General features: G+C 45.9%; 1 protein-coding gene across 6 annotated transcripts in view; it reads right to left on the reverse strand.

Annotated features, from left to right (window-relative positions):
* Nucleotides 1–27,470, reverse strand: part of PAPPA (pappalysin 1) — a 310,893-nt gene that overhangs the window by 140,415 nt on the left and 143,008 nt on the right. For all 6 annotated transcript variants that reach the window (XM_082470406.1, XM_082470404.1, XM_082470405.1 and 3 more), the window contains exon 10: nt 25,466–25,659. In XM_082470406.1, the coding sequence (XP_082326532.1) occupies nt 25,466–25,659 (194 nt within the window). The remainder of the gene's footprint in view (nt 1–25,465; nt 25,660–27,470) is intronic.

Genomic DNA, 27,470 nt, shown 5'->3' on the forward strand with positions numbered 1-27,470 from the left:
CTCTTGAAACCTCAAACAGAAGAAGAAAAGTTTTTTGTCACCTGGGGAGTTCTGCCATGGTGAGCTGGATTAGAGACTTGGTTCTGGTTCAAACTCTCTCACAATTTGATGTGTGACTGTGGACTAGTTATCCCCGCTCTGTGGACCTCGGTTTACCTTTCACATCTGAATGTTGGATTGGGTCATAGGTTTTCAAGGTGTTGCCTATGGATTCCTAGGGCTGCTTGGAGACGTCAGTCTGAGGGTCAGGATGTGAGAAGATGTACTTAGCTTCTGCTCCGTTGTTTCAACCAGCCCATCTTCACTCAACTCTTTTATATATCAAGTTGCCTTGTAGTGTTTCATAAGAGCTTCACTGCTTTCAAAACATTGAAAAGTACTGAAACTTGTTCATTGCCAAAGTTTCCCTCCCCCCTCCCCAAGGTGTCAGTGGGTCCTGGGAATACAGTATTAGTTTCCTGAACGTCACAGGTAACGTCCTAAGGAGAGTAAAAGTGCCAAGAATCAGCCATCTCACTGGCCAGGAATGAGGTGTCGGCTTCGGTTACTCAAATCTCTAGAAGCCTAATACCGAGGAGACTATGGGTAAAACAAGCCACTTTAATGGGCTGGAAGACGTTTTTCAAGTTTATTTATTTTTTCTCGAAAACAACTGAGACTGAGCTCATGCAGATCTGCCAGGGGATTGTGTTACATTTTTACAACAGCGCGAGACTTTGCATAAACTATCTATGGCATCTGAAATCCAGGCCAGCAATTTGACATGTATCATCTTGAAATTCTTTCCCCTTGTGTTCTTAGCTGCCTGTCCCCCAGCAGAGAGTGGTGGAGCACATCTCTGGAGGGCTAGAGCAGGGGGTTTATCTCTGCATCTACAGCATTCACAGTCAGAGAAGTCTCGGACTTGAACAAAGCCCTCTCGCTTCTTAAACACAGTTTCCTCTTATCTTGTCAGCTCTATCAGCACTAGACAGGACTTCAGAGGAACGTGCTGCTGTTATTTTATTCTCCTGGTTTCCTACTTAGTTTTGTGTTTGTTTCAGGCTGGCTGCGATCCTGACCAGGGACAGTCAAAGTAGATCAGAGAGGAACAAACAAATCCAGCTGAACCTTTGCCCAAAGCCCCAGCTGATCTTAAAACCATCTGTGTTCCTGGGGAGGTGTGGGCAGGCTGCAAACACTCACGAGCCCCCAGCTCTTATAGACCCTGCTTGAATGTGCTCATTCAGCAGCCACTTATGGAAGACGTATGGCACACCAGGCTCTCTCTGAGAGGAAAAGAGCCTTGCCTTTGGCCAAAAGGATGGTCACACACCTAAGTGTGATCCCAAGGTACCTGATTCTGTGCGGATGCCCTGCTTTCATCCACCCACTTTTCTGCACCTTCTAAAAAAGCAAATCCAATTCCATAAAATATTACTGAGCAGTGTAGACTTTACTGAACATTTTGTGGGGGAACGAGCAGGAGAGTTACATCGCACGCCCCATGTCGACTCAAGCTCTCACACCATCACCCCGAGTTCCTCCTCACTCACCATCACCTTCGCCCAGTTTCTTCAGTGACCTTTCCAAGCTCTCCCACTCCCTCTCCCTTCCCAATCTGCACCTCTCTCAAATCCCAGGCAGAGCCGTTCTGCTCTACCTCCCATTCTCTGACACACAAATCCTTCACATGATGCCAAGGGCTCTACCTTGCCGCCCCCAACCCCAGAGACGTCAGGGGGGTGATAAGAGGAACCTTTTTGGCCTCTCTGTCATGCTGCTATGAACAAGATCTCCTCCTTCTCTTTACATCACTCACTGGTTTGTGGAATACATCACGGAGGCTCTAGAAACATATTGGCAGCCTCTAGGCTTCAGGTTCTTCTAGAAAGATATGGAGGGGGTCTCTTCTAGCTGAAACTGATCTTTCTGCACTGCCTACTCCCATCTTCGTTGCAGCATTATTCACAATAGCCAAGATGTGGGAACAACCCAAATGTCATCAACAGATAAATGGATAAACTAAATTTGGTATATGCATGCAATGGAATATTGTTAAGCCTTTAAAAAGAAGGAAATCCCGCCATATATGACTACACAGATGAATCCTGAGGTTATTCTCCTAAGTGCAACAAGGCAGTCACAAAAGGACAAATACTGCATGATTCCACTTCTATGAGGTATCTAAAATAGTCAAACCCATTGAATCAAACAGTGGAATGGTAGCTGCCAGGAGCTGCGGGGAGAGGAAAAAAGGAGTTGCTAATCAATGCATAAATGAACAAAAAGTTTCAGTTAAGCAAGATGATTAAATTTTAAAGATCTGCTGTACAACATTGTACCTATAGTCAATAATATTGTATTGTACACAAAAAAACTTAAGAGGGTAGATTTCTTTTAAAGTGTTCTCATCATAATAAAATGAAATAAAACAAATATTGTTTTGAATGACTAAGATATTGATATTTACTGAATTATTGAATACATTAATAAATAAATGATCCAGTGAAGGGGTAAAAAGAGAAATTCATATAATGTTGCTAGGCAAAGGGCAGATGTGGTTGGGCTGGCAAGCACCCTCACTTAGGTCTTTTCAGGGTTGAAGGAGGAATTACCCAGCATCTTCCTGAATACTTCATGGACAGAGAACTCACTTCCATTTATAAACAGCCCAGTTTACCTTTGGACAGATTCTTCCCAACAGCCAGGGGAAGATGTCTGGCTGCACTTTCTCCTACTCTTTTCTCTAAGCAGCCAACACTTACACGCTTCCTTATTTTAGAGTTTTAGAGTTAGAAGGACTTAAATAGGTTATCTGCTGAGACCGTTCCCTTTTCAGTGATCAAGGGAGGGCAGGTGTCTTGCACACTATAAGACAGCAAGTAAGTGGCAAAATTAATATGAAAATACAAATTTTTCTGGTTCCCAGAACTGATGCCCTGCCCTCACCTATGTTCTGCACCCTCTAAATCCTACCTTTGTTGTGTAGAACCATCTCCAGTGAGATTTCTACCCCTCCCCCAAGAATTCATGGCAGCAATTGTGGTGCCCATGTCGCTCTCTTCTGCAGGAAGCCCAGCCCTGCGTCTTGGATGGAAGCTGAGAAGGTCACTGCCTTTCATCCCCATCTTAGGGCCTGCAGGAACCAAGGGGCGAGCAACCCCGTTTTCCCCTTGACCTTGAGGGGGAAGGTCTCATCTTTAGCGCACTCCCTTAGACTCTCTGTCATCTTCAGAGATATCTGTACTTACTTCAAATACCAAACAAGAGACACAGGGGACCTGGGCTGGTTCTGGCTGTCACTTATTAGCTGGACATCTCTCCCACCCTGTCTCCCCATCTGTGAGGTGCAGTGGTTGTCCCCGGCGCTTAAGGACACCCACAGTAATACTATCCATCAAGGTCTCATGGTCACAGTATCATTTAATCCTCTCAATTACTCTGTGAGGTTGGAATTATCCCATTTTTCCGATGAGGAAATGAGGCAAAGAAGCTTTAACTAACTCTTTCAAGGTCATATATCCAGTTGTGTATGAGAACCGATGCTGGACTCTGATCCCTCCGATTCCACGTTCTGTGTACTCAATCACGTGGCACCACGACTGTTGTTGTCTTGGTTAAAACCTCCACTTCCACTGATGGAGAAGAGGGTCCCGATGACCACTCTCTTATCTCTACTCACTCCACACACTGCACTCTCCCTGCCCCAAAGGTCCCCATAATTAACTTTCCAGAGTGAAAAACTCATCACATCGCCTTGCTACCTATCACACCCTCCACGGCTGTCCGTGGACCACAGGATGGAGAATTTCCTAGACTCGGCTTACAAAGGCCTTCGGGAGCTGGTTCCAGCCACACCCCCACGTTCACAGCCAGCTTCGCTCCGGCCTCACGCTGCGGGCAGGCACGCATGCCAAGTACACCATGGTGCTCGCTTCCCGCTGGACGACCCTTCCCCCCAACACGCCGTGGACTCCACGACTGTGAGGTTGTGCCCAGATTTCCACCCCACTGCAGTGGACGGCCCATTCCATGAAATACTACACACACTTCAAAGCCAGTCTCAAATATCAGCCCTCCTCGGAAAGCCGTGGCTCGCCCCCCAGGCAGAATTAATCGCTCCCTCTGATGTGTCCATATAGTTCTTTATATATACCTCAGTTACAGCACTTGTCAAGTTGGATTATAGTTGTTTAGAGCGCAGTCTTACCCCTTTAAACCCTGAAGGCTTCCAAGGTGAGAACCACGTTTTATTCATCCTCAAATAAATCCTAGCAGATTGCCCAGCACACAGGACACAAGAGATACCCAGTGAACAACAATCACAATAGCAGTGTACACCGTATGGACTGCCTCTTCTATGCTGGCCACTGCTTCCAGTACTCCATATGCACGAGATCACGCAACCTTCAACTCTGTGAGATAGGTACTGTTATTATACCCATTTAATAGATAAGGAAATATAAATATAAATATAATATATTTATAATATAAATATACCTATATTTATAATATAACTATAATATACTTATATGTATAATATAAATATATATTATAAGTATATTACAAATATAATATATTTATATTATATAAATATAAATATTATACCCATTTAATAGATAAGGAAATATAAATATAATATACTTGTATTTATAATATAAATATAATATGCTTATACTTATAAATATAATATACTTATATTTATACTATAAATGTATATTATAAATATATTACAAATATATTTATATTATATAAATATAGTATAAATATTATACCCATTTAATAGATAAGGAAATATAAATATAATATACTTGTATTTATAATATAAATATAATATGCTTATACTTATAAATATAATATACTTATATTTATACTATAAATGTATATTATAAATATATTACAAATATAATATATTTATATTATATAAATATAGTATAAATATTATACCCATTTAATAGATAAGGAAATTGAAGCCCAGTGGTTCACCTAAGGTCACACAACTAGTTAGTAGAACCAGGATTCAAATCCAGGCGCAAACTCCACTCTTACCTGTAGATGCAACTTGAAAAGGGTCTGCCTACACATTGCTCAGGGCTGTTCCGGAGGACGGACTTGGGAATTTTTTTTGTTGCTTCTCCGGGAAGCCTCTTCAGCAGACAAAAGCAGGGCCTTACAGCTCTGCCCTGGGGAGGGCCTGTTGGCTGAAAGAGCCCAAGATCGCCAGGCTCCGGGACCTGCCTCCTAGAGCTGACTCAACGGCTGGCTTCCTCTGACACTCATCCTCCCCACTTGTAGAAGGACAGAGTAAGATGGATCCCCAAAGGGCTTTTCTGTTCTGACATTCGGCCAGCTTTTGACGTCCAGCTTCTTCCAGCGAGGGCTGCTGAAGAGAGTCTTGATTCTGCAGTGAAGTGTGATCCTCCTGTGGGCCTGAGCTGACTCATGGATCTCATGTCTCTGATACTCTGAGGCCAGAAGCTAACTAATATCACAGCCGCCTTTTCTGTCTAAGACAACTGGAGAAGTAACCTAAACGTTTACTGCAGCCATTCCAGCAATGTGTTTCCTGTTTTATTTTTCTTTTCTTTTTGTGCATGCTGCAAAAGAGCTGGAAGTTCTTCTCCCAAAGTTTTGACATCATTGGATGTTTGAGCTGGGAAGCTCCTCCGAGACCTGATTCTTGCCATCACATCTCATAGACAGGTGGGGGACAGAGCTCAGTGGGGAACAGAGAGACTGGCTTGAAAGAACGCTGTAGGGTCCCCTGGGACGGGCCTCGGCTGACAGCAGCAGAGGCCTCTGTGGCCCCAGGACTTGGGCCCTTTCGTCCACCCCAGGCACCGCCAGCCACTACATCCAGCACCGGCCTCCAAACCTCCCCCCTTGCAGAAGACTGCTTTCAATTAGAGGAGTTAACGATGTCTTGCTTTCAAAGGGTTTTTTAAATCCAGTTTATCTTCCACCCACACACGATGTACACAAAGGCGGGGGATGGAGAGAGAAGAGGGGGAGTGGGAGTTCTGGTATTTTCCCACACAGGGGAGATGCCTTGAGGTTTCTATTGAATTTCACTTTTACAGATTTACATGCCCTTTTGTCAATCACAGGAGGGAGGAAGTGCTAGTCAAACCTCTAGCCCATCCTCTCCAATTTCCTCTTTCAATTCAAAGGGACCTGGGAATGGGCCTCACAGAAAAAGAGAGGAAAAGGAATAGGGAGTGGGGAGGGTGGGGTGCATGCTGACAATAACAATACACATTAGCGTAGGAGTGCGTGCACGAGAGCGCACACGCACACACACGCATACACACACACGCACACACGCATACACACACGCATACGCACACATGCAGACACACACGCATACACACACACGCAGACACACACGCGCGCATACACACGCGCATACGCACACACGCATACACACACACGCATACGCACACACGCATACACACACACGCATACGCACACACGCATACACACACGCGCGCGCACACACACGCACACACACGCGCGCACACACACATACACACGCACACACGCGCACACACACACGCATACACACACGCGCGCACACATACACACACACATGCATACACACACAAACACACACGCATACACACACACACACACGGTCCCTAGGAAGTGTTTCCAAATATTTCTACTTAGGCCACATTTTAACCTCAGGTTTACAGGTTCAATGCCAAGTTATTTCCCCAAGAATTGCAAGGTTGAAGAGGTGGGCAGGGTTCCTTGATATGAAGACTGCAGGAGGGAAAGCCTGCCTCAGGAGACCGGGACACAGAGGGGTCCAGGTGAAATAAAGCCACCTCTGTAAAGCTGGCTTGGCAGTTCCTTCAAGAACGTACTGCCCCCTCCTCAGAGCTCCTGCGGGGGAGGGAAAGGGCACCAACTCTTCGGGACAGCCTCCCAGTACTGGCGCTGCCCGTGTATTATCTCCTCTGGCCCTCATAATAACCCTGAGGAATAGGCGGTTTTTGTCCCTCTTGTAGAGATAAGGACTCTGAGGTCTGGAAGGCATTGGTCACTCCCCTATGGCTGAGAGGTCAAAGTCAAGTGGTCTGACTCAAAGTCCGTCCTCTTCCCACCCTGTGGCTGGACTTTCCGAGAACTCTCTGTCACAGCCTTTGTGCAACACACTGCACTGTGGTTTCTCGTCTGTCCACGTGTCTACATGCATGAGCTTCGAGGACAGTGCCTTCCTTAGTGATAGCTAAAGGAAGTAGAAGGGCCCTTGAGCCCAGTGGACCGGTTGAGGCAAACACATGGGATCAGTGCTGCCGTTCCCCCATCTCTTGCCCAGGACAGACATCATTAAACAGTGCCTGCTGTTCCCCTGAGTGTAGACCCCTGAAACCATCTTAACAGAATGTTAAGCCACTCACGATGGGTTAGGATTGCCTATGTGCAATCCTCGAACTCGGCTGTTAGCGCATTGAGGGCAAGAATGAGGTCTTACTTGTTATATCTTCAATACTAAGAGCAGAGGAAGGCCTGGAGTAGGCGCTAAGCAAATATTTAGTTGAATGAACTAACAAAAACCACAATAAATGTTATTGATCCTTTACTATATATCAGGCTTCTAACATGTGCCCCACATACCTGGTGTCCATTAAGGTGACATGGACACAGGCACCCAAACGCTCCGACTCCGGCTCAGGGCCTCTTTCACCGGCTGGGAGTACTGTAGTCCTCTCCCACCTGGGTTCTTCTCCCCACTCCTCTGCCCAATCTGACCTCCTTCCTATGCCCCTGACTCCAAACTGACCCTCTGAATATGACAACGACAACAAAAAAAACTTTAAGGGCAACCGAGGGTTAACATTACATAACACGTGTGTGTGCGCGGGCACACACACTTTCAATCCCCTCCTCCAACCTCCTTTTTACACACTTAATAGTGAGAGAGACAGACAGAGAGAGAGAGAAAGAGAGACAGAGAGAGAGAAAGGAAGGAAGAAAAGCCAGGCTTTCTTTAGTGACCATTAGAAACAATGATCACTTTCCCTAGGCCCCTAGAGCAGTTTCCCCTTTGATACCTGCCTTAAAAAGATAGAAGGGAGGGGGAGGGCTGGATTGCCCGTTTCAATTTCAGGATTTATTATTTGGCATGGACAGACAATCAAGCAAAGAAGCATTTCCTGTGCACAGGGCCGGCGGCGCATGGAATGTAGGGATACCTCCTCCTCCCACCCAGAGATCTGGAAATAGCAGCAGACCTCACGGCCTCCACCCAGGAGACACTTCCAGATAAGATACCCCGGCATTAGATGCCCTCCAGCCTTGGGGCTCAGCTCTGGGGTGACTAGTACCTCATTGCTCCCAGGGTCTGTCCCTAACACATCAGGCATTTCACACTCCTTAGGGGTCTAATACCCTCCTGGCCTGCACCTCCCCACACGTCTGGAATCCTGTGGTTTGGGGTTCAAACTCCTGGCCTGATGAAATGGTCATGGAAAAGAAGCCTAGGCTCTCAAGGCGAAAGGAGCAAAGAAATCATTTAAGACACCACTGTTCCGCAGCATACTGACATTTTTACAGGTGGAGAAACTAAATTTCTTAAAAAAGAAATGGGGCTTCCCTGGTGGCACAGCGGTTGAGAGTCTGCCTGCCAATGCAGGGGACACGGGTTCGAGCCCTGGTCTGGGAAGATCCCACATGCTGCGGAGCAACTGGGCCCGTGAGCCACAATTACTGAGCCTGCGCGTCTGAAGCCTGTGCTCCGCAACAAGAGAGGCCGCGATGGTGAGAGGCCCGCGCACTGCGATGAAGAGTGGCCCCCGCTTGCCACAACTAGAGAAAGTCCTCGCACAGAAACGAAGACCCAACACAGCCATAAATGAATAAATAAATAAATAAATAAAAATTAAAAAAAAAAAAAAAAGAAATGGTTCAGAGTCATAGGATTGATGGGGACTGCTCACTCAGTGGCTTCATTTTATAGACAGAAGCTCAGGATTTCTAGGGGACAGAAATTGGATGTTCCAACCCTCTTCCAAGGGAAAAATGTATGCAAGAGGCCTGAGAAAGCATCCATGATAAATGGCAAAGACAAAGTGTGTTTCTTTGCCAACACACTTAAAACCAGCGACTGTGTTCCAAGTGCAGAGCCTCTCCTTCCTGTGTAAGGCAGGAACTGCCATCCTCGCTTACCCTACAGGTAACGCGCCCGAGGTTCAAAGGGCATAAATGGCACCCCGAAGCTGCAGCTGTCAGGAATGTGAAGTCCGGGTCTGATTCCTGCCTGTGTTACGGTAAGGCTGCCTCCTATGACACAGATGAGGAAACAGGCCCACCTAGTGTAAGTGCTGATGCTGGGAACGGCAGCGGCAACAGTGGTGACAGGAAGCACCCAGCTGCCCTCACCTCCGTCAAGCCCATCCTTGTGTCCTTTGTGAAGGGGAGATTCCTATTACCCGCTTACAGGTGGGAAAACTGAAGCCGAGGGAGAGGAAGAAATAATCACCACCATGGCAGTGGGGGCCATAATTAAAATAAGGACACAGGTCAGCCATTGAGTTTGTATGAAACGCGAGTTCTCACCACTCCACCCCATGGGGTCGGCGTCATCTCCGATCTCACAGACAGCAGAGCCGGGCATCGGGCCGTGCTCATCACCGGAACCCAGACACCCGTTCTGAGGAGGCGCTGGCCAGGGGGCTCGGGCTCCTCCAGCTAGTAAATCCTCTAACAGGGGAGAGTGATTAGTGTCGGATGTGGCGGTCGGCTTTTGTGCAGCTGACAACTCGTCCCTTTAAAGGCCTGGCCGGGCTCGTTTCACACGGGCCCTCCGCAGGCCTGCTCCCCATCTCCCCGTAATTACGCCATTCACTAGTCACCCAGGCCTGCCTCTGAACTCCTGACCCGGCACTGAAAGACTTGGGATCTCATTACTAATCTCTTAAGCCACCTAGTTCTCCAAAATACATCCATTTAAGTTGGAGGCCAAGGCTTTGGGGGTGGGAGCCAGAGAGAGGGAAAGTCCAGCACAGGCCCTTCTCATGACACGGCCATGTACCCGCTCTGGGGCCTAGGGCAGCTGGTCTGGCTGCCCAGCTCAGGGCAGGGCAGGCCTTGCCGAGGCTCGGGACCTGACTTCGAGACTCGGCCTTTGGAGGGGAAGGGCATCTGGGCCCACCTGTTTGTAATTTCAGGGGTGCGGGGAGGGGATGAGGCCTGTGTTTGTTTTAATTATTATTATTGTTGCTGAAAAGGGAGGAAAGAAATGAGCAGAAACTGCTAACATCTGGAGGCTGCTGTCCAGCTTACGTAATCTCCCGCAGCAGAGGAGGGACACGGGATCCCCGGCCAGATGGTCCGTGGGTGACTTCATGGCACATGCGTCTCCTCCGACAGTAAGATGCTGACAGGGTTAGAAGAGTGGGTTGCAGGACCTTCTTAAAATTCTTTAGGGGTGAGGGACAGGGCTTTGGGGGTTCCCAGAGATCTCAGTTTTCTTGTGGAAGACAAATTTTCTTCCAGCCAAAGCTCAAATTTTTCTTATATTCCTCTCTCACTAACTCATTCATTCATTCATGCACTTATTCAATGTACACTTACACAGCACTTATTACGAGTTAGGTTCTTTATCTCCCATGGTCTATATGAGGAAAATGGATCCCAGAGGGGGAAAAAAGGCAATAAAGATAAAATCCCTTCTCCCAAAGAGCGCCCAGACCCCTGGGGGGATGTGATGGAGGGTAAAGGATTGTCCCAGCAAACACCCACACAACAGCGTGGTGGGTTCCGTATTCGAGGTCCATTCAGGTTGAGAGGGGCATGGAAAAGGAGGGACAGTCCATGCCCAAGGGCTGGGCCTGAAATGCAGAATCTTAATGTCAAGTGGGCTCTGAAGAGCAGGGGCTGGAGAAAAAAAGGCAAGAGAAGGAGAAAAACTGGGCCACAGCTGAGCCATGACAAACCCAGTTTCCCAGATGATGTCAATAACAGAGGCATGAAGGATAAAGTTCAAGATGTAGAATCTTGCTGCAAACACAGTTCTGAACACATTATATTTTTAAAAACACATTGCTAACTTTCTGTGTTTCCAAATCTCTTTTTAAAAAAATTTGTACTGAAAGCAATTAACAACATTTCATGAATTCTAGGTCAGGATATAAAAGCAGCGTTGACTCTGGATCAGATCAAGAGGATGCTGTTAGCTTCAACCAGAATGTTCACTCAACTCTGGATCGAAACCCAGAGATACTGCCAGCACAAGATGAAAATCCTGAGGCATTGCCAGCTTCAGATATGAATCCTGAAGCATCGTGATCTGTATTTCAGAGCCCAGAGGCATTGTCAGTTCTAAAACAGGACGTTCAGCATGGAAACATTTCCAGTTCTAGACCAGAATACCAGGATATCATAATTCTAGAATAGGAGCAACCAATGCTGTCTGCTCTAAATCCAGCACCCCAAAACTTCCTGTTTAGAAAATCAGATACCAAAGACTGAGAACACAAATCCAGTTAGCTTCACTCTAAAATGCCCTCTTTACTGGCTCTAGAGTGGAATTGGGAGACACGGCCAACTCAGGAGCAAAGCACTGAAGCACGGAAATCTCCAACTCTCAGCTCAGAGCTACTCAACTGAAGCAGGATGTTTTAAGAAACCACCAGACCTCTTCTTTGCCTCCTCTGGGAGCCCTGAGATGTCCATGGGTTAATCAGGAAAGTGGTGACCACATCCAAGCTTGGTGCCTGGTCACCGAAACCCTTGGTTAAGGATAGTTGAGCAGTGGTTAATGGCAGTCTTGACCACACTGGCCTATTCAAGAAAGGTCAAAGGAGTGATTTTTCACTTAAAAACATCTGTGTGTTAAAAGAACAAGACTTTCTCAAGTTCATAAAACTAGGAGTTTCCAGGTTGTTTTTGTGTTTTTTCTCCCTTCTTCCCCTTCTTCCTCTTCTCCTGCTTTCCTAATAAATACCTGTGTGTTCCAAGCTGTGACCAAGATGAAATATGAGTCACACTGCCTGCAGGGAACCCCACTTGATGCCAAGGTGCCTTGTCCTTGGGTTCTGCCCTTCACTGCAGACCTCAGGGTTTTCTGATCCCCTCCTATCACCCTGGAAACCACTGAGTGATTGCCTCTCCTCTTTGCTTTTTGAAGAGCAGGCGGTCATCTTGCCAGGGCTGCCTTCAGTTTGATTTCTCCTAGGATGCAATGTTCTGACGCATGCAAGGAACAAGAGGATAGGGATCACTTATGCTTTTATCGGTGTCCTGCTGACCTTCCAGCTCAAATAAGGGCGCTCATTCTTAAGGAGAAGGGTGGCATTTCTCTCTGGCCTCCCTCTCCAGATTTCAGAGGTAGGGATAGTGACCCTGATATGCAAACTGGGGGCTTTGCCCATCAAATGCCCAATAGATACTGCTGACGTAAGTGTCCACCACCCCACCAGCAGATTCCTCTGAGGGACGGAGACTATCCGCAGTGATGCTTTCCCCTAGTGGTACCCTTGGACAAGGCGGTACACATCTGCAAAAAAGGCAGGGTGTTGAAGCAGCTGTTCTGAGACACTGTCCATGGGAACCATCCCAGCATGATCTGGGATCCACAATGTGATCTCCTCAACAATCTTACACCTGCCACTTTCCTGAACTTTCCATGAGCAGTGGAAGTCACATGCATTGAAGAGATGTGGGCTGGAATCTCATATTCTGCCATTTATTGACATCATGACCTTGAATGCTTCAAGGAGCCTAAATTCCTCCACTGCAAAATCAGATGATGGCACCTACTTTGAAGGGTTGTTTCAGGATTGAAAGAGCTCTTGCACATGCAAATGTTTACACACAGCCCTGCATGCCAGAAACACACTTAACATTTCCCTCCTTCGTCCCTTCCTACTTCTTTCCTCCTGGCTCTAGAGGAAGACAATCTTGGGGTCGAATTCTAGATTTCCTTGCCCCACCCCTAGGCTAGCTGTAGAAACTTGGGTAAGTTACTTAACCTTTGTGAGTCTCAATTTAGTCCTCTGAAAACCAGTGAAAGTTAGCCACTACCTCGTAGAGGGGTTGGTGGGTATAAATGTGCTAAAACAGTGTGAACCTCTGGGTAGAGGTCCTGACATGGAGTAACCGCCTTGAGAGCTGGACCATTCACACTGCTCCTATCATTATTATCAACTATTGTTAGTACTATTATGTCATTGGCATTACTGTCATTTATTATTGTTTAGTCATTCCTTTTCATCTCTCCCTTCATTATTTTTATTATCAAGCAACATTCCATTATATGTATATACCATAGTTTATTTATCCAATTCACCAGCTGATGGACATTTGGTTTGTTTACAGTTTTTGTCTATTATGAATAAAACTGCTATGAATATACATATACATATACATATATATATATATATCTCGACCCTTAGAATGGACATGTTTTCTTTTAATACCTAGGAATACAATGGCTGGATTACACTGCCAAATTGTTTTCCAAAAGTTATTGTACTTTTAAAATTACTACCAGCAGTGTATGAGAGTTCCAGTTCCTCCACATCCTAACCAACACTTGATATGGTCAGCTGTTTTAATTTTAGCCGTTTTAATAGATGTATAGCAATATCTCACTGTGGTTTTAATTTTTACTTCTCTCATGACTAATGATATTGAGCATCTTCGGTGAAGTGTCTGTTCAAATATTTTGTCCATTTGTCAAAATCAGTTTTCTTTATGTTAGGAGGTCTATTTTCTGAACTCTCTATTCTGTTCCATTGATCTGTTTGTCTATCTTTATACCAATACCATGCTGTTTTGATTACTGTAGCTTTGTAATAGGTCTTTTTTTTTTTTTTAAGTATAGTTGATGTTAATACAATGTTGTGTTAGTTTCAGGTGTACAGCAAAGTGATTCAGTTATACGTACATATATATATATATATATATATATTTTTCAGATTCTTTTCCCTTATAGGCTATTACAAGATATTGACTATAGTTCCCTTAATTTTGTATTCCTCTTCCCTTCTCCCACACCTCTCCTTCCTCCCTTCTTTCTCTTGCTCTTTCACACCTTCCTTGGCTGGGCTTCTCACTGGGAGGCCTGTCTGAAGGCGAACCATACACTCTCAAGCCAGACAGACAGCCCTTTATGTTTCCATCAATATCCATAGAAATCTAGTCACGAGAACATCCCTAAGACCAGAATAATAAGAGGCAAAAGGGTAGAGCCTTTTTCCTGGGGTCTGGCCTCCAGTAGCTGTTTCCTACTTTCTGTGCAAAGCTGTTAAGAGAACAAAGTGCAGATTTAGTTGTAAGTATTTATCGCATGCCTACTATGTGCCAGGCCTTGTTCTTCATCTTGGAACACACAGCAGTGACCACACATTTAAAAAAAATCCTTGGGGAAAGTGGTGTGTATCCTGGAAAGTGCATGGGCTGTGGAGCCTGAAAGCACTGGCTTTCCTCCTGTTCCACCACTTGGAGGAGGGGACCCTGTGTGGAGCTTTGCTTCCCCATCTGTGAAATGGGAACACAGTTCTTACTACACAGATTGGTTATAAAGGTTTAATGCAATAACTGAATTGAATACATGTAGATAGCAGTTATTATATGCCAAGCAATGTTCCAAGTGTTTTATGTGTGCAATTTTCTGGAATGCTCACAACTGCCACTTGATTTTCCTATTTTACAGATGAGGAGACTGAGGCCGAGAGACCATGTAACTTGCCCTAGATCTCACTGTAGGTGGCAGCACTGGGATGTGATAGACTCTAGACCTGCTCCAGTAGGGTAGCTCAGTATCTCCCTGTGGCTATTTAATTTTAAACTAATTAAAATTAAAAATCCAGTTCCTCACTTTCCTGAGCCACATTTCAAGGGTTCAAAACAATAGGTGGCTAGAGGCTACAGTGCCAATATAGACTACTTCCATCGTCAATGAAAGTCCTATCAGACAGCTGAGCTGGAGCCCGGGCTCTCAACACTGACACAGTTCTGCCTTCTCTGGAATATAAACTCCTGACCATAGCTCCCTGATGCATGTCGGTTTATCTCCTTCCTTACATTGCTCTGCATTGCTTTTCTCTTCCTGGACCCCTTGCCCCAGGAGGCTACATTGCAGACCTGGGCATCACCCAAGCAGCATCCACATTCCTGAGAGCAGTATCCTGCCAGCAGACCAGATCTCTCCCAAACTCAGGCTCTTTCCCAGGATGGAGAGAAATGCGGGCATCAGCCAAGCATCCCCTTCCACCAGCTGCATACGTAGGTCCGGTTTGGGTAAAGGGTTCGGGGGTGGGCAGGAGCCCCAGGGAAGTCTTTGTTGGACCACCCTGGCAGAGAAGCATACCTCTCAGCATGGGTGCCTTTCATTTGCCTCTCTCAGTCCATCTCTCCCTGAAAAAATGAACACGCACCAATATATCCAGGAGCATCTGGCACTTGGATCTGGCTGAAGAATTAGGTGCATTTTAAGAAATCCGTGCCTAAGGTGGCGGAGAGGGTGGAAAGCCCTTTTTGGTCTGGTTCTATAGATAGCATATACAGGTTAATTTAAAAAGTAAGGATGGGCTTCCTTGGTGGCGCAGTGGTTGAGAATCCGCCTACCAGTGCAGGGGACACGGGTTCGAGCCCTGGTCTGGGAAGATCCCACATGCCGCGGAGCAACTGGGCCCGTGAGCCACAACTACTGAGCCTGCGCGTCTGGAGCTTGTGCTCCGCCACAAGAGAGGCCGTGATAGTGAGAGGCCCGCGCACCACGATGAAGAGTGGCCCCCGCTCGCCGCAACTAGAGAAAGCCCTCGCACAGAAACGAAGACCCAACACAGCCAAAAATAAATAAATAAGTAAATTAATTAATTAAAATATTTTTTAAAAAAAACATTGTTTAAAAAAAAAAAAGTAAGGATGTTGGGATGGAGAGTGGGGGGTAGGGGGTTTGAAGAACACACACAAACAAATGAACACACACACACACACCAAAAGCAAAATCCTATGCACAACCAACATCCAACTCCCCTTGGAACCCCATCCTTTGGGCCTGGCTTGAGAAAGTTTACTTCCAGACTTAGAGAAATGAGCATGTGGTTTTGGGGACAGAATCCAATACCGCCGAAGCAGCGGGCCCAGCAAGCTCGACCGGCCGCTGCTTCCTACGCGCATTACAGTCTCTGAGAGCGAACGCTGTTTACATATTTTACATGTTTCTTGGGTACAGGACACGAAACTAAATTACACAGCAAAGGCCATGCTGGCTAAACACCGGTGCCCCTGCTTAAAACAACAACAATAATTTAAAAAAAGAAAAGAAAAGAAAATGAAAGACGAGGATGGAGAAGGGTCTTGAGGGAGCCTGAGTGGATGGCAGGGATGGAAGGCAGGAGTCTGGTCCTGAATGGATCAGGAGGGAGAGATGACGCGGAGGATACAGACAGTGAGATGGGAGTGGGTCAGGCTTGGAGAAGCAGGGAACACGAAGGCCTAGGGGTCTTCCTAGACGGGCTGTGGGGTAAACTGGCCCAGCTGTGTCTGCTCTCCGTGAAGAGCCAGTGGAAGCAGCCCAGAACCACACAGCCTTGCTTGTTCCTGGGCTGCAAGACCAGAGTCAACTGGCAAGTGAGAGCCTTCCCTGCTCCACGTAGCACCTTCCCTGGTAACCCACGCATGTCTGCTGCAAACGCCAGGCGTTGTATTCACGCACACCCGTCCCCCTCAACGTATGTCCCTCTAAGGGTTATTCCGTGTGTCCATGTATCACAGCAGTTTGCCCAAGTTTTTCTTTTCTTCTTAGAGGTACCTATTCCAGTGTTCCCTTTCCTCCGTGGACACTACAGACAGCTTGAGGGCAGCGGTTGAATTATTCATCTCAACCCCAACCCCCTGCTGAAAAGGATGCTTTGGACATAGTAGGTTCACAAGAAGATTATAGTGGGTTTTGAATCCAAATATCAGAATCCTTTCGTAACAGATAGGGGATGGGGGGCTTTAGGGAAGTTATTTAATCAAAGCCAAATCTTAATTAAGTGAAGTAAGACCAAGAGACTTTCAAAGTCTCTCTCTCTGCTTAGATTTCTGTGTCCCAAAGAGTGTTTCTTTAAAAATAACAACACAAAACTCAATTGTTCCTAATTGGATCCCACAGTTGTTAAGCTTCATAGGCAGAAAGAAGCATTTCTTTAAAAAGTTTTCAGCTGCCATCCGAAGGAAAACCACATTTGTGGATCAATTGTCTCATCCTTGACAAGCATCTGCCACATGGATGCTATCACTCCTGTTTTATTGATAAGAGATTGGGTAGAAGCAAAGAGAACCGGCTCGCCCAAAGTGACAGAGCTGGTAAGTGGTGACCCCGGAACTGGAAGCCAGGCTGAGCTGATCCTAAATCTCATTTTTTTCTATAAAACTCTCATCACTCAAAAAGTTTTGGGGGGCCAATCATAGCATCTGACATTTCATAAGTTTGAATAAATATCAAAAGAGTGAAGGAGTTAAGGAGGCAGAGAAGAAGAGGGGGTGGAGAGTCTGTTGGAGTCCTTTGCTGGGGTCCTGAACAGTTTAGTAGATTTAAAGTCCCTCCCAGCGCACGTTTTGAGGACAAGTTCGGGGAGTTACAGCCACCAGTGCAGGGGGCCCCTTTCTGATGCAGGAGCTGGCTTTTGCTCTCCTGGAGGGATTTCTGGGTGCCCCACACCAATGGGACAGACTGTAACAGACCATGGGACTTTCCGTTCTGTCTCTTTAGTTGACTCACACATGTGCTCTTGAAAAATTATTCAGAAACCACCAGAAGAAAGCAGATCCCTTGAGTATTTGGGAAAACTGCTTGGAGTCTTCTCTGACATTTCGGCACATCCCCTTGGCCTCCCTCCTCTCCCTCCACTGGCAGATGCTGTCCCATTTCACCAGTGAGAAGACCTGCACACGCCGGTGAAGGGACACGTCTCAGCGGTGACCTCAGCACTGGGTGCTGAGACCTCGATTGCCCCCTGCCCTTTGCCAATATAATCATCTGAACAGCATCAGAGAATTGCTCGTCCATGCAAAATTTCCACGTGGGGCTGTTTCAATGCAATACCAGTAGCAGGTGCAAGAAAAGAAAGAAGTAGAACAAAGAGTGGCACAGGGGAGATCCTTCACCTCCCGCACTGAAGGCAGCTCTTCATTCTGAGAGACGAGAAGCAAAACTTCTCAGTTTCAAAATGTGCTTCGACCCACTCATCCAGGGTCTGACACCCAGGAGGTGTTCATAGATGTCAATCTTCATCCCCAAATGAACATCTGATCTGTTGGCCCCCTGCTTAGAACCTGAGAAGCTCCCCCTCAAACTTGGGATAAAGTCTAAATTTCAAGCATCTGAAGGACATCCCCGCATCATTTTCAGAGCCCATCTCTCTTGACTTCCCCTGAATTTCTTATCGGCCTTTTGTTGGATGTCTGTCTGTCTGTCTGTCTGTCTCCTTCTGTCTGCCTCTGTCTCTCTCTCTGACATGCTCTTCCTTGCACACCCCTCTCCTACCCCCAGCTTATTCTTCCAGTCACCGCTCAGCAATCACTCCCAAAGGAAATATCTCCCCACCCTCCCCTCGGTTCCCCTGTCCCAGCACTTCCTACACTGCATTGTCGGTGCTTGTGGAAACACTTCTCACCCTTATGTCCAGAGAACCCGGTGGATTTCTGCTCCCTTCCTCTGGACACAAGGATGCAGAAGGCACAGATAAATGGTTCCTGCTCTCCGGGCGAGCCATCGAGGAATGCACACATCTTGCGATTCCCTTACTGACATCTCAAGGTTTCCTGGGTACAGCACATGGTTTGTGACAAACCTGTAAATGGAGCAAAGTTTCTTCTTCCATCTACAATTGTCCTGTTTGTGCTTTTCTTCATTTTCTCTCCCACAGGCCAGAAGTAATTAGACATGGACTGGATCCAAAATCTAAGAAATCTTTTTTTTTTTACACTCAGGGTCTGGCAACTTAAAACATTTCCTATGTTTCTCCCGTATTTTCATGTACGCTTTTTAAATGACTTTCTGGAGAGGGCAATACTTAACCCAAAAGAACGACTGCCCTTAGATAGAGATGTAGGAAGCATGGCAGAAACAGTAGGGCAATATTTGGGGTCCTGGAGAGGGGGGTTCCCACTTTCCTTGTGTTCCTTGAAAGCGCACTACGTAAGAAAAGACGCAAAAGACAGCTCTCCTCGCTTATTTTCCTGTGTCAGCCATGGCAGCAGGCGTGAGCTGCCTCGTCCTGCACCTGGGCTCCTATGATGAACACAGCAGCCTGAATCCTGGTTCTGCCTCTGCCTCTTAGAACTGTGAACCCCCAAACTCGTCAGTCACTCAGCTCCCTGAGCCTTAACTGTCCCAATCTGTAAAGTGAGAACAGCGATTCCTATTCTTGTAGCAGTTTAAGTAGGATTCAAGGAATTTGATGCAGAGCCTGGATGAACTTGGTAAATGTTATTTTTATAATTTGTCCAGGACCTTCTGAAAGTGGGCAAAGGACTTTTCCATCCCTTCATGCTGGCTTTCATCCCTGCTGGCTGAGTAAGCTGATAGCAGTGTGGTTTCTTCCTCAGGGAAACTCCCTCTAAATCTCATACTCTTGGGTCTTGGCTGCTATTTCCAGTTGGACACACCCCTCCCATGCAATAGTGAGCACTTTGAGGGCTACAAAAGGACCAGCACTTCTTTGGAGTTTCTCAAAATGCCTGGTACAGTCCTGAGCACGCAGGAAGCATTTGTTAATGCAACTGTGCTTATCCACTCAACCAGATGTTGACTGAGCTTCTGTGCTGTGTGGGTCACCGTGGGTGGCTCTGGGGTTGAGGGCGTGCAGCGGCGGGCCTAACATGAATGGAAGAGGGAATTAACATTTGCACTACCCAATGAGTGGAAAACGAACAACAACAACAGAACAGTTTTCTCTGCATTTACTCCCTTAATCCCCACCAAGTAGAGGCTATCATTCCCTCTTTCTAGAGGAGAAAACTGAGGTCCCTGGAGGAGTGATTTGCTCAAGATTCCCAAGTAAGAGGAAAAGCTTCGAGGGCAAAGCCACATCTGCATGATTTCCACTTGACCCCACGAATGCCCACGTTCTCTACCTGCTCACATTTCTCAGCGGAGGATTCATATATATTTCCATTTAATCAAATGAATAAATGAATTAAACCCTAAAGACAAATTATGATTTGCATTTTAATAGAGGCACACAATCTTAGGGACATGCCAAGGAAAAGGTAATAGCGACCCAAAGTGAGGTGGCAAAGAACTGATATTCCTCACCATGGGTTGGTGGATACAAAGTCAGAATCAATCACAAAGCAAGGAGAGATGCTCAGGCCTTGTCCTCCTCCTAATGCAGGAATCTCCTGTGCCATCACCAGCTCAGCCTGCGTGCCTCGTGATGGGGAGCTTACTGTATCACAAGGCACTTCATCTCACTGCGGACAGCTCTCATTCTTAGACAGGCTTTCTTAACTTTGGCCCTTAAACTACAGCCCTGGAAATGCTTAGTCTAAATGTTATCCTCAAAGGATCAACCAGATACACTGTTCGGTTGACTGAAGGTCTGTAATCCCTGGGAGAGCACTGTGCATTCTGATAGTCTTCACGCCTCCAATGCCCCCGTAGGCCCTTGCAGGAGGAGGGAGGGATCCGTTTGGACAGGAGGAAACGGGCTTGGGTGGAAATGCAGGCGGTGGGGGCGGGATGAAGGAATGTCTACATCTCACTTTGGCAGCCTATGGTGTAAAGCACCGGAGAAAGGTGAGACGTGGAGACAAAATGAGAACAAGACGAGATCTCTGCAAACACTTAAACCAAATCGGGCTGAGGTTCCCAGAAGAGAGATAACTCAGTATTTTCGACTCGTTTCCATTTTTGTTCTGTCTCAGGGACCTCTTGAATTCCAGCTGGGCCAGAAAGGTGCATGGCCAAAATATCCAAAGAATGTCTCTTATTACAGAGTGTTCAGCTCACTGTGCAGAGCTGGGAAGTTTTGATACTTCTGATAACATTTGGATAGAAGACTCAATGTTCGGGGTGGAGGAGTTTGGCTGTAACCAAATTTGGGAGAAGAGAGACTGGGAACTATGAGAAGTGGAGGGCTCACACAAAAATGAAAACGGAAGTTTCAACCATTTTCTAGATGCATCTAGCACAAAGAGTGCGGCGTCTCTGCAGTAGTCACGGTGATCACTTGCCCTCTTGCTCCGACAGGGCTACTTCTCTCGATAGCAGCCTCACACTTAAGTCTTGCACGCTAACAAGGTCAGAGTTGGGTCTTTGACTTCTTTGGTTTCTTCCGCAGGCTCCAGCACAGACCTCCAACAAACACCTGCACTTATCACTTGTGCAGCATCAGGGAAAGACAGAGAGTGGGACAAAACTGGTTTGTAAAAAGGAAACGGACACAACTGAGGTCATTTCATCACTCCCCAACCTGATGGAGCATCCTAGCGAACACCAGGGTACCAGGAACAGGGCCACTGAGACAGGGAATGGGAGCTTCCTGAACTCAAGGTGTGGGCAGTGCCCGGGAAGTCTGGAGGAGGAGAATTCAAGCACTTCATGGAGTGTGCACAGTACCACCAACACGAAGATCTGTCCATCCACGACTCTCTCTGCTTGATTCACAGTGATATTTTGCAGGAATCCAGTTACTTGCAGCTCTTGGACAGGACCACATATTCCCAAGCTCCCAATGTCACCTTCCATGAGATCCTTTTAATCCTAGATTTTCCACTATGGGCTGTGTGACCCTGGAGAAACCACTCCACCCCTTAGTTTCTCAGAGGTAGGTAATAATTCTTTCCTTGAAGAATGGCGAGGGGGTTGGCTGTGAAGTGTGTATGAGGGCCCAGTACAGTGGCTGGTGGACCTTGACAACCGCTGGTTCCCTCCCCCACTCTCCTCCCTGTGCTTTGGTACTCACTCTCTGGATAGGGGCCCCTGCATCTACATGGCCTGTTCCTGTAGGATGTTCATGTGTTTGTGCGTGTGTGTGCCTGTCTGTATGTGTGTAAAAGAAACAGAAAGAGAAAGAGAGAGAGGAGGGAGGAGGAGGAGGAGTGTATAATTGTGTTGAGGGAAGGTAAGGGACACACGGTGTGTCTAAAAACCACCCCCCAACTCCCTCTCTCAAGCCATCAACCTCTTCACTGGAGGCCCTGACAGGGTGAAAATTAACCACCAGCCTCCTCTAATCACTGTACAGGGTAATGAAGGCCACGGTTAGACTTCTTCCTCTTCTCTCTTGTCAGAAGGGAGCTACGTTTACACGCCAGGAAGAGCCTTTACTCAGAGTTATGCAGGTTGTGTGTGTGTGTGTGTGTGCACATGTTGGCTTGCGTGTGATGGGGGCCGTGTGTGAATGACTTCCAGGCACTTGCTTTGAGACAGGGAACGGGGCGGGGGAGGGGGGGGGACTTTTGTTCTGCAGGCCTCCAGGCCGCCCTGCCCAGCCCTGCACCCAGACGGCACACACATCCCCTACCCTGACCCTGTATTCTCCAGTGAGCTGATCTCATTACGGCAAATTTAGTTACAGCTGAAGTCTCCTTGTAACAAAGATTATGTCCAAGCCCAGAGTAATGGAACCTAGTCGATTTCATTAAAATAAAATTGGTTACAATGAATAATTCAATAGGATGATTTTGTTTCCTCATCTCCTCTTTGTAGATCGAAGAGCCAGTATTTATAATGATTTTTTTTAATTGGATTTTTGTTTAGGAAGAGATAATCACCCATGATTCCTGACAGCCCCCTCCTTAGGAGACTGGAATAATTGCCCCGCAAAGTCTCTTTTCAAACGCTAAGACTGGAAAATTCTTTCTCTCCTTTTCTCACATTAGTAGCAATAAACTTTGGGTGGTTTTTAAGCACAGCTGCTACCTCAACACTTGCTCATGTGAGATTCTGAGTGTGTTAATAATACCCTTGTTTGAATGATGTTTTTAAAACATTTCTAGGAACTGGATGGAGGTGTTGAATTTGGAATTCCTGGCTCTATTGCTGGCCAGCCCTGCTGTTCCTGAAGCAGGACACTCTGTGTGAGAGAGGTAGCAATGTGCGTGTGTGTGTGTGTGTGTGTGTGTGCGCGTGTGTGTGTGTGCGTGTGTATCTACAGTCAATTAAATACACATCTCCTGAACTCCTAGTCTTATCTAGACCTGTGCTTGAAGATGGGGGAACAAAGTGGATAAAACCTCAAAACTGTTTTCACAAAACTAGCAGTCTAAAGGGGGAGCCAGACACAGAAACAGGTAATTAGAGTTCAGAGCGCGGTGTAACCAGAGGTGGATACAGCAAATACAGAGGTGGCACGGGACAGGATGAGGCCTACACAAGCACTCATTTATTCATTCATTCGTTTGTTCGTTCATTCATTCATGCACCCGGCTGGCACTACACATGGGAAACGTCAGGGAATACCACGCTTCCATTTCTTTCCATCCTCCTTGGGGCAGTCAAGAAGCAAATGAATAAATAAAGAATCTAATGCATGTAAACACCATCAGATAAATGAAAAAATGATCAAATAAACACTGTAAGTGAGGTTGGACTCCTTTTGTACCTCTTCCGATGATTTTCACTGGGCCCCAGAAGAAGGTCACATTTCTCTTTCATCTGGAAACCAGGCCTCCCCCCAACTACCCCACCGACCCTGAGTCAGGGAAGCAATATTAGAGAGGAATGGCCAGGGGTAGTGGCTCATCTGCAAGGCCAGGAGGGAGGCCGGCCTCAGAAACGGCTATGGGGCCAGGCAGTGGGAAGCACTGAGTCGTGTCTCTGGGAAACAGGAATCTCGGAAGAAGGCAGGTGCTTGTTCAGCAGGATAATTGGAAAGGGGGCTCTGGGGACAGTATGGCCATCCCTAGAATCACATCAGCTCTGGTGGCCCCAACACTCTTGCTCCCTCAACTAACCTGACAGTCCCTTGGGGAAGAACCCTGGGACATAAATAGTGCATTCGGGGACTAAGGAACGAGTCACAGCGTTTTAGAGTTGGGAAGGTCCTTGGAGATCATCCAGCTCAACTATTCTCTAATTTAAAGATGGGGAAAATGGGGGCCCAGAGAGGTGGGAAGACTAGACCAAAGTCACACAGCAAATTCATGGTAGAGGCACTGTTAATTCACGGGAGAGTGCTCAAGGAGCACACAACTTGACACTCTGCCCCCCTCAAAAGTGAGACTGTCCCCAAGAATTTGTTCTTATCCCATTGAATTCCAGTGGTATATCCAAAATGGAGAGCTCTCCCCAAATATAACTTACAATAGGTAGGGACACAGGAGGACAGTCATTACCCCTACTATGCTGATGTCTCTTGCCCTTAACCCTTCCATGTCCAATCGCTGACAAACAGGTCTCATGAGACCTTAGAATTGCATTTGGCCATTTGCAGCAACATGGATGGACCTAGGGATTATCATACTAAGTGAAGTAAGTCAGAAAGAGAAAGACAAATACCATATGATATCACTTCTATGAAACAGAAACAGATTCACAGACATAAAGAGCAGACTTGCGGTTACCAAGGGGGAGGAGGGTAGGGGAGGAAAAGATTGGGAGTTTGGGATTAACAGATGCAAACTAGTATATATAGAATAGAGAAACAACAAGGTCCTCCTGTATAGCACAGGGAACTATAGTCAATATCCTGTGATAAACCATAATGGAAAATATTATGAAAAAGAATATATATGTGTAGAACTGAGTCACTCTGCTGTACAGCAGAAATTAACACATCATTGTAAATCAACTACCTATCAATAAAAATTTTTTTTAAATGACTTTATAAAAAATTTTGAAAAAAGCATTATAAGCAAAGTCAAAAGAAAAATTGCAGACTGGGCGAAAATATTTTCAACATAGATCACAAACAAGAGCTCATCTTGCTGGTATATAAACCACTTTTAACTATCAAGAAGAAAGAGACCAAAGTCCCAATAGAAAAATGGGATAAAGAGACCGCTCAGAAAAAGAAAGGAACATGACCATGATACATACAAGAAGAACCTCAATTTCACTATAGTAAAAGAAATGCAAATTAAAACAACGAGATGACATTTTCTTACCTATGGAGATAGTAAAAATCCAAAAGTTGACAATACACTCAGTTGTTAAAATTGAAGCGAAACAAACACTTTCTTTCATACATTCCTGATAAGACTACAAAATGGTACAGTCCTATGGAGGAATATTTGATAAAAATATAATAAAGTTATATACGCCTTTTTTTTTTTGGCCACGCTGCGCAGCTTACAGGATCTCAGTTCCCCCACTAGGGATTGAACCTGTACCCTTGGCAGTGAAAGCATGGAGTCCTAACCACTGGACTGCTAGGGAATTGCCTATATATGCATTTTTTTAAAATTACATTTGGCTAGAGATACGGTCAAGTGGCCATGTCCAATGACACTGCCTTTGTGATGGGCAACCTTGAGGGGCAGAGCAGAGATTCAGAATGTCTGCAGGAAATGTCACGTGTGGCTGGGAGCTTACCTGGGATGCTGCTGGTTGGCCGATGACGACCCAGCCTGGGCACTGCTGGTCTTGATGGGATACGGAAGCGTTGGATGCCCATTGATCCAGGAACCCTTGGGGCGTGTAGACACCACAGTCTTTGATGCTAGTTTTTTGTTCAAACTCCTCACATACCCCATCACCATCATGGAAATAGCACCGGCTGGGTTCATCTACAGGAGACAGACATAGAAGGGAGAGACCAGATCAATGTTTGTCCTTTGGCCTCATCTATCAGCAGCAGCTATAGAATCAGATGAGCAGAATCATCAGCGTGGTCAACCCATCACTGAGAGTCACAGGTGAATATTATTCAGTCTTTCAAAAGAAGGAGGTCTTGCCATACGTGACAACATCAATGAACCTGGAGGACATTACATGAAGGACAAATACTGTATGATTCCACTTATATGATGTATGAAAAACAAACTCATAGAAGGAGAGAGTAGAATGGTGGTTGCCAGGGGCTGGCAGGAGGGGGTTGAGATTTCAGAGTTACTGTTCAATGGGTATAAAGTTGTAGTTATGCAAGATGAATAAGGTTTAGAGATCTGCTGTACAACATTGTGATTATAGGTAACAAAACTGTATGTACGCTTAAAGATTTGTTAAGAAGGTAGACTTTGTATTATGTGATTTTTACTACACACACACAAACAAAAGTTGACAAACATTTCCACCTTCATTACCCCAAATAAACTCCACAGCAAACTTGTGAGAAAGATGTTATTATTTAAATTATTATTTTAGTCTTCCAGATTAGGAAACTGAGATCCCACATATCTTTAATGATTTGCCCAAGGTCATTCAGTGTGTTCATGCCAGATCCTAGTTTCAAACTCAGGCTTTCACTGTCCGAGTTCTGGGTACATTATCTGCCACCACAGAACTTTGTAGTCTCAAACTGAGGTTTATTTAACTCTAGAGAGGATTACAGTTTGACATAAAGAGTGCATGATACATGAGAGACTCTGGCTTCAGTCCCAGGTCTGTAACTAAATTGCTCTGTTCCTTTAGACAAATCTCCTTCCCTCTCTGGGCTCAATCATCATTGAAGGGGACGAAACTACCGAGACTCCAGGAGCCCCTCCTGTCTAATGTGCTAGGCTTCTAGGGCCTTGTTGGATATATTAGGTGTTTCAGTTAAAGGCCAAGTGAGTTCTCAAGCTCCCATGTAATTCAAATCCCAGCAAGGAGTTCTGCTTGGGACAATTTAAAGCTGCAGCTGGCTGCAATGATGCTCACTTAGCTGCAAGAACAAAGATCAGAGAAGCACAGAATTCACTGGATGCCTTCTAAGTAAGTAGGACATATACAGTACATGTTTCTTGGTGTTACAATATAGAACCACACAAGGAGAAATCTGGAGGTAGCCGTCCAAAAGAGATCACCCTGCCCAACTTTTAATAACTTGAATGTCAGGTATTCTGTGATACTTGCCCAACTCTTCTAGGAAAAGTTAAGTACCCCCTCCTATGTGGGTTCCTATTTTACAAAGATCCCCATCTTTACACTTATCACACTGTGCGGCCATCATGTTTACATACAGCAGCTCCTTCAAAAGGCAGTGAGCTCCTCAAAATCTAGTCCCTATCCAGTGTTTTGGAGTGACCTTATAATTTATCATCCAAATAATGCACTTTGAGAGTGAGAGAGAATGCTAGTAAAAACTGTCCAGGCAATAGGCATATATCCTGAGAAAATCTAAATACCGCAGAACCATATGGTCACCCTGAGGATACTGCTTGATCTAGGCCATCCTTCCCCTACTTACTACAAAATAATGGAGTAAAGCCCCATTTCTAACCAGGGTTTGGCTTCTGCCCCTTATATTAGCTATGTAACTTTGCACAATTAGCGTCACTTCTCAGCTTCTGGCTTCCCATCTGTAATACAGAAATCACTGTCCCAGCCAGGACAACCTCTCAAGATAGCCGTACAACTTTCATAAGAAATGGACAGGAATGAGCTTTATTCTAAAATA

The sequence above is a fragment of the Balaenoptera physalus genome, assembly GCF_965194825.1.
Source record: "Balaenoptera physalus genome assembly, chromosome: 7".
Taxonomy (NCBI): Eukaryota; Metazoa; Chordata; class Mammalia; order Artiodactyla; family Balaenopteridae; genus Balaenoptera; species Balaenoptera physalus.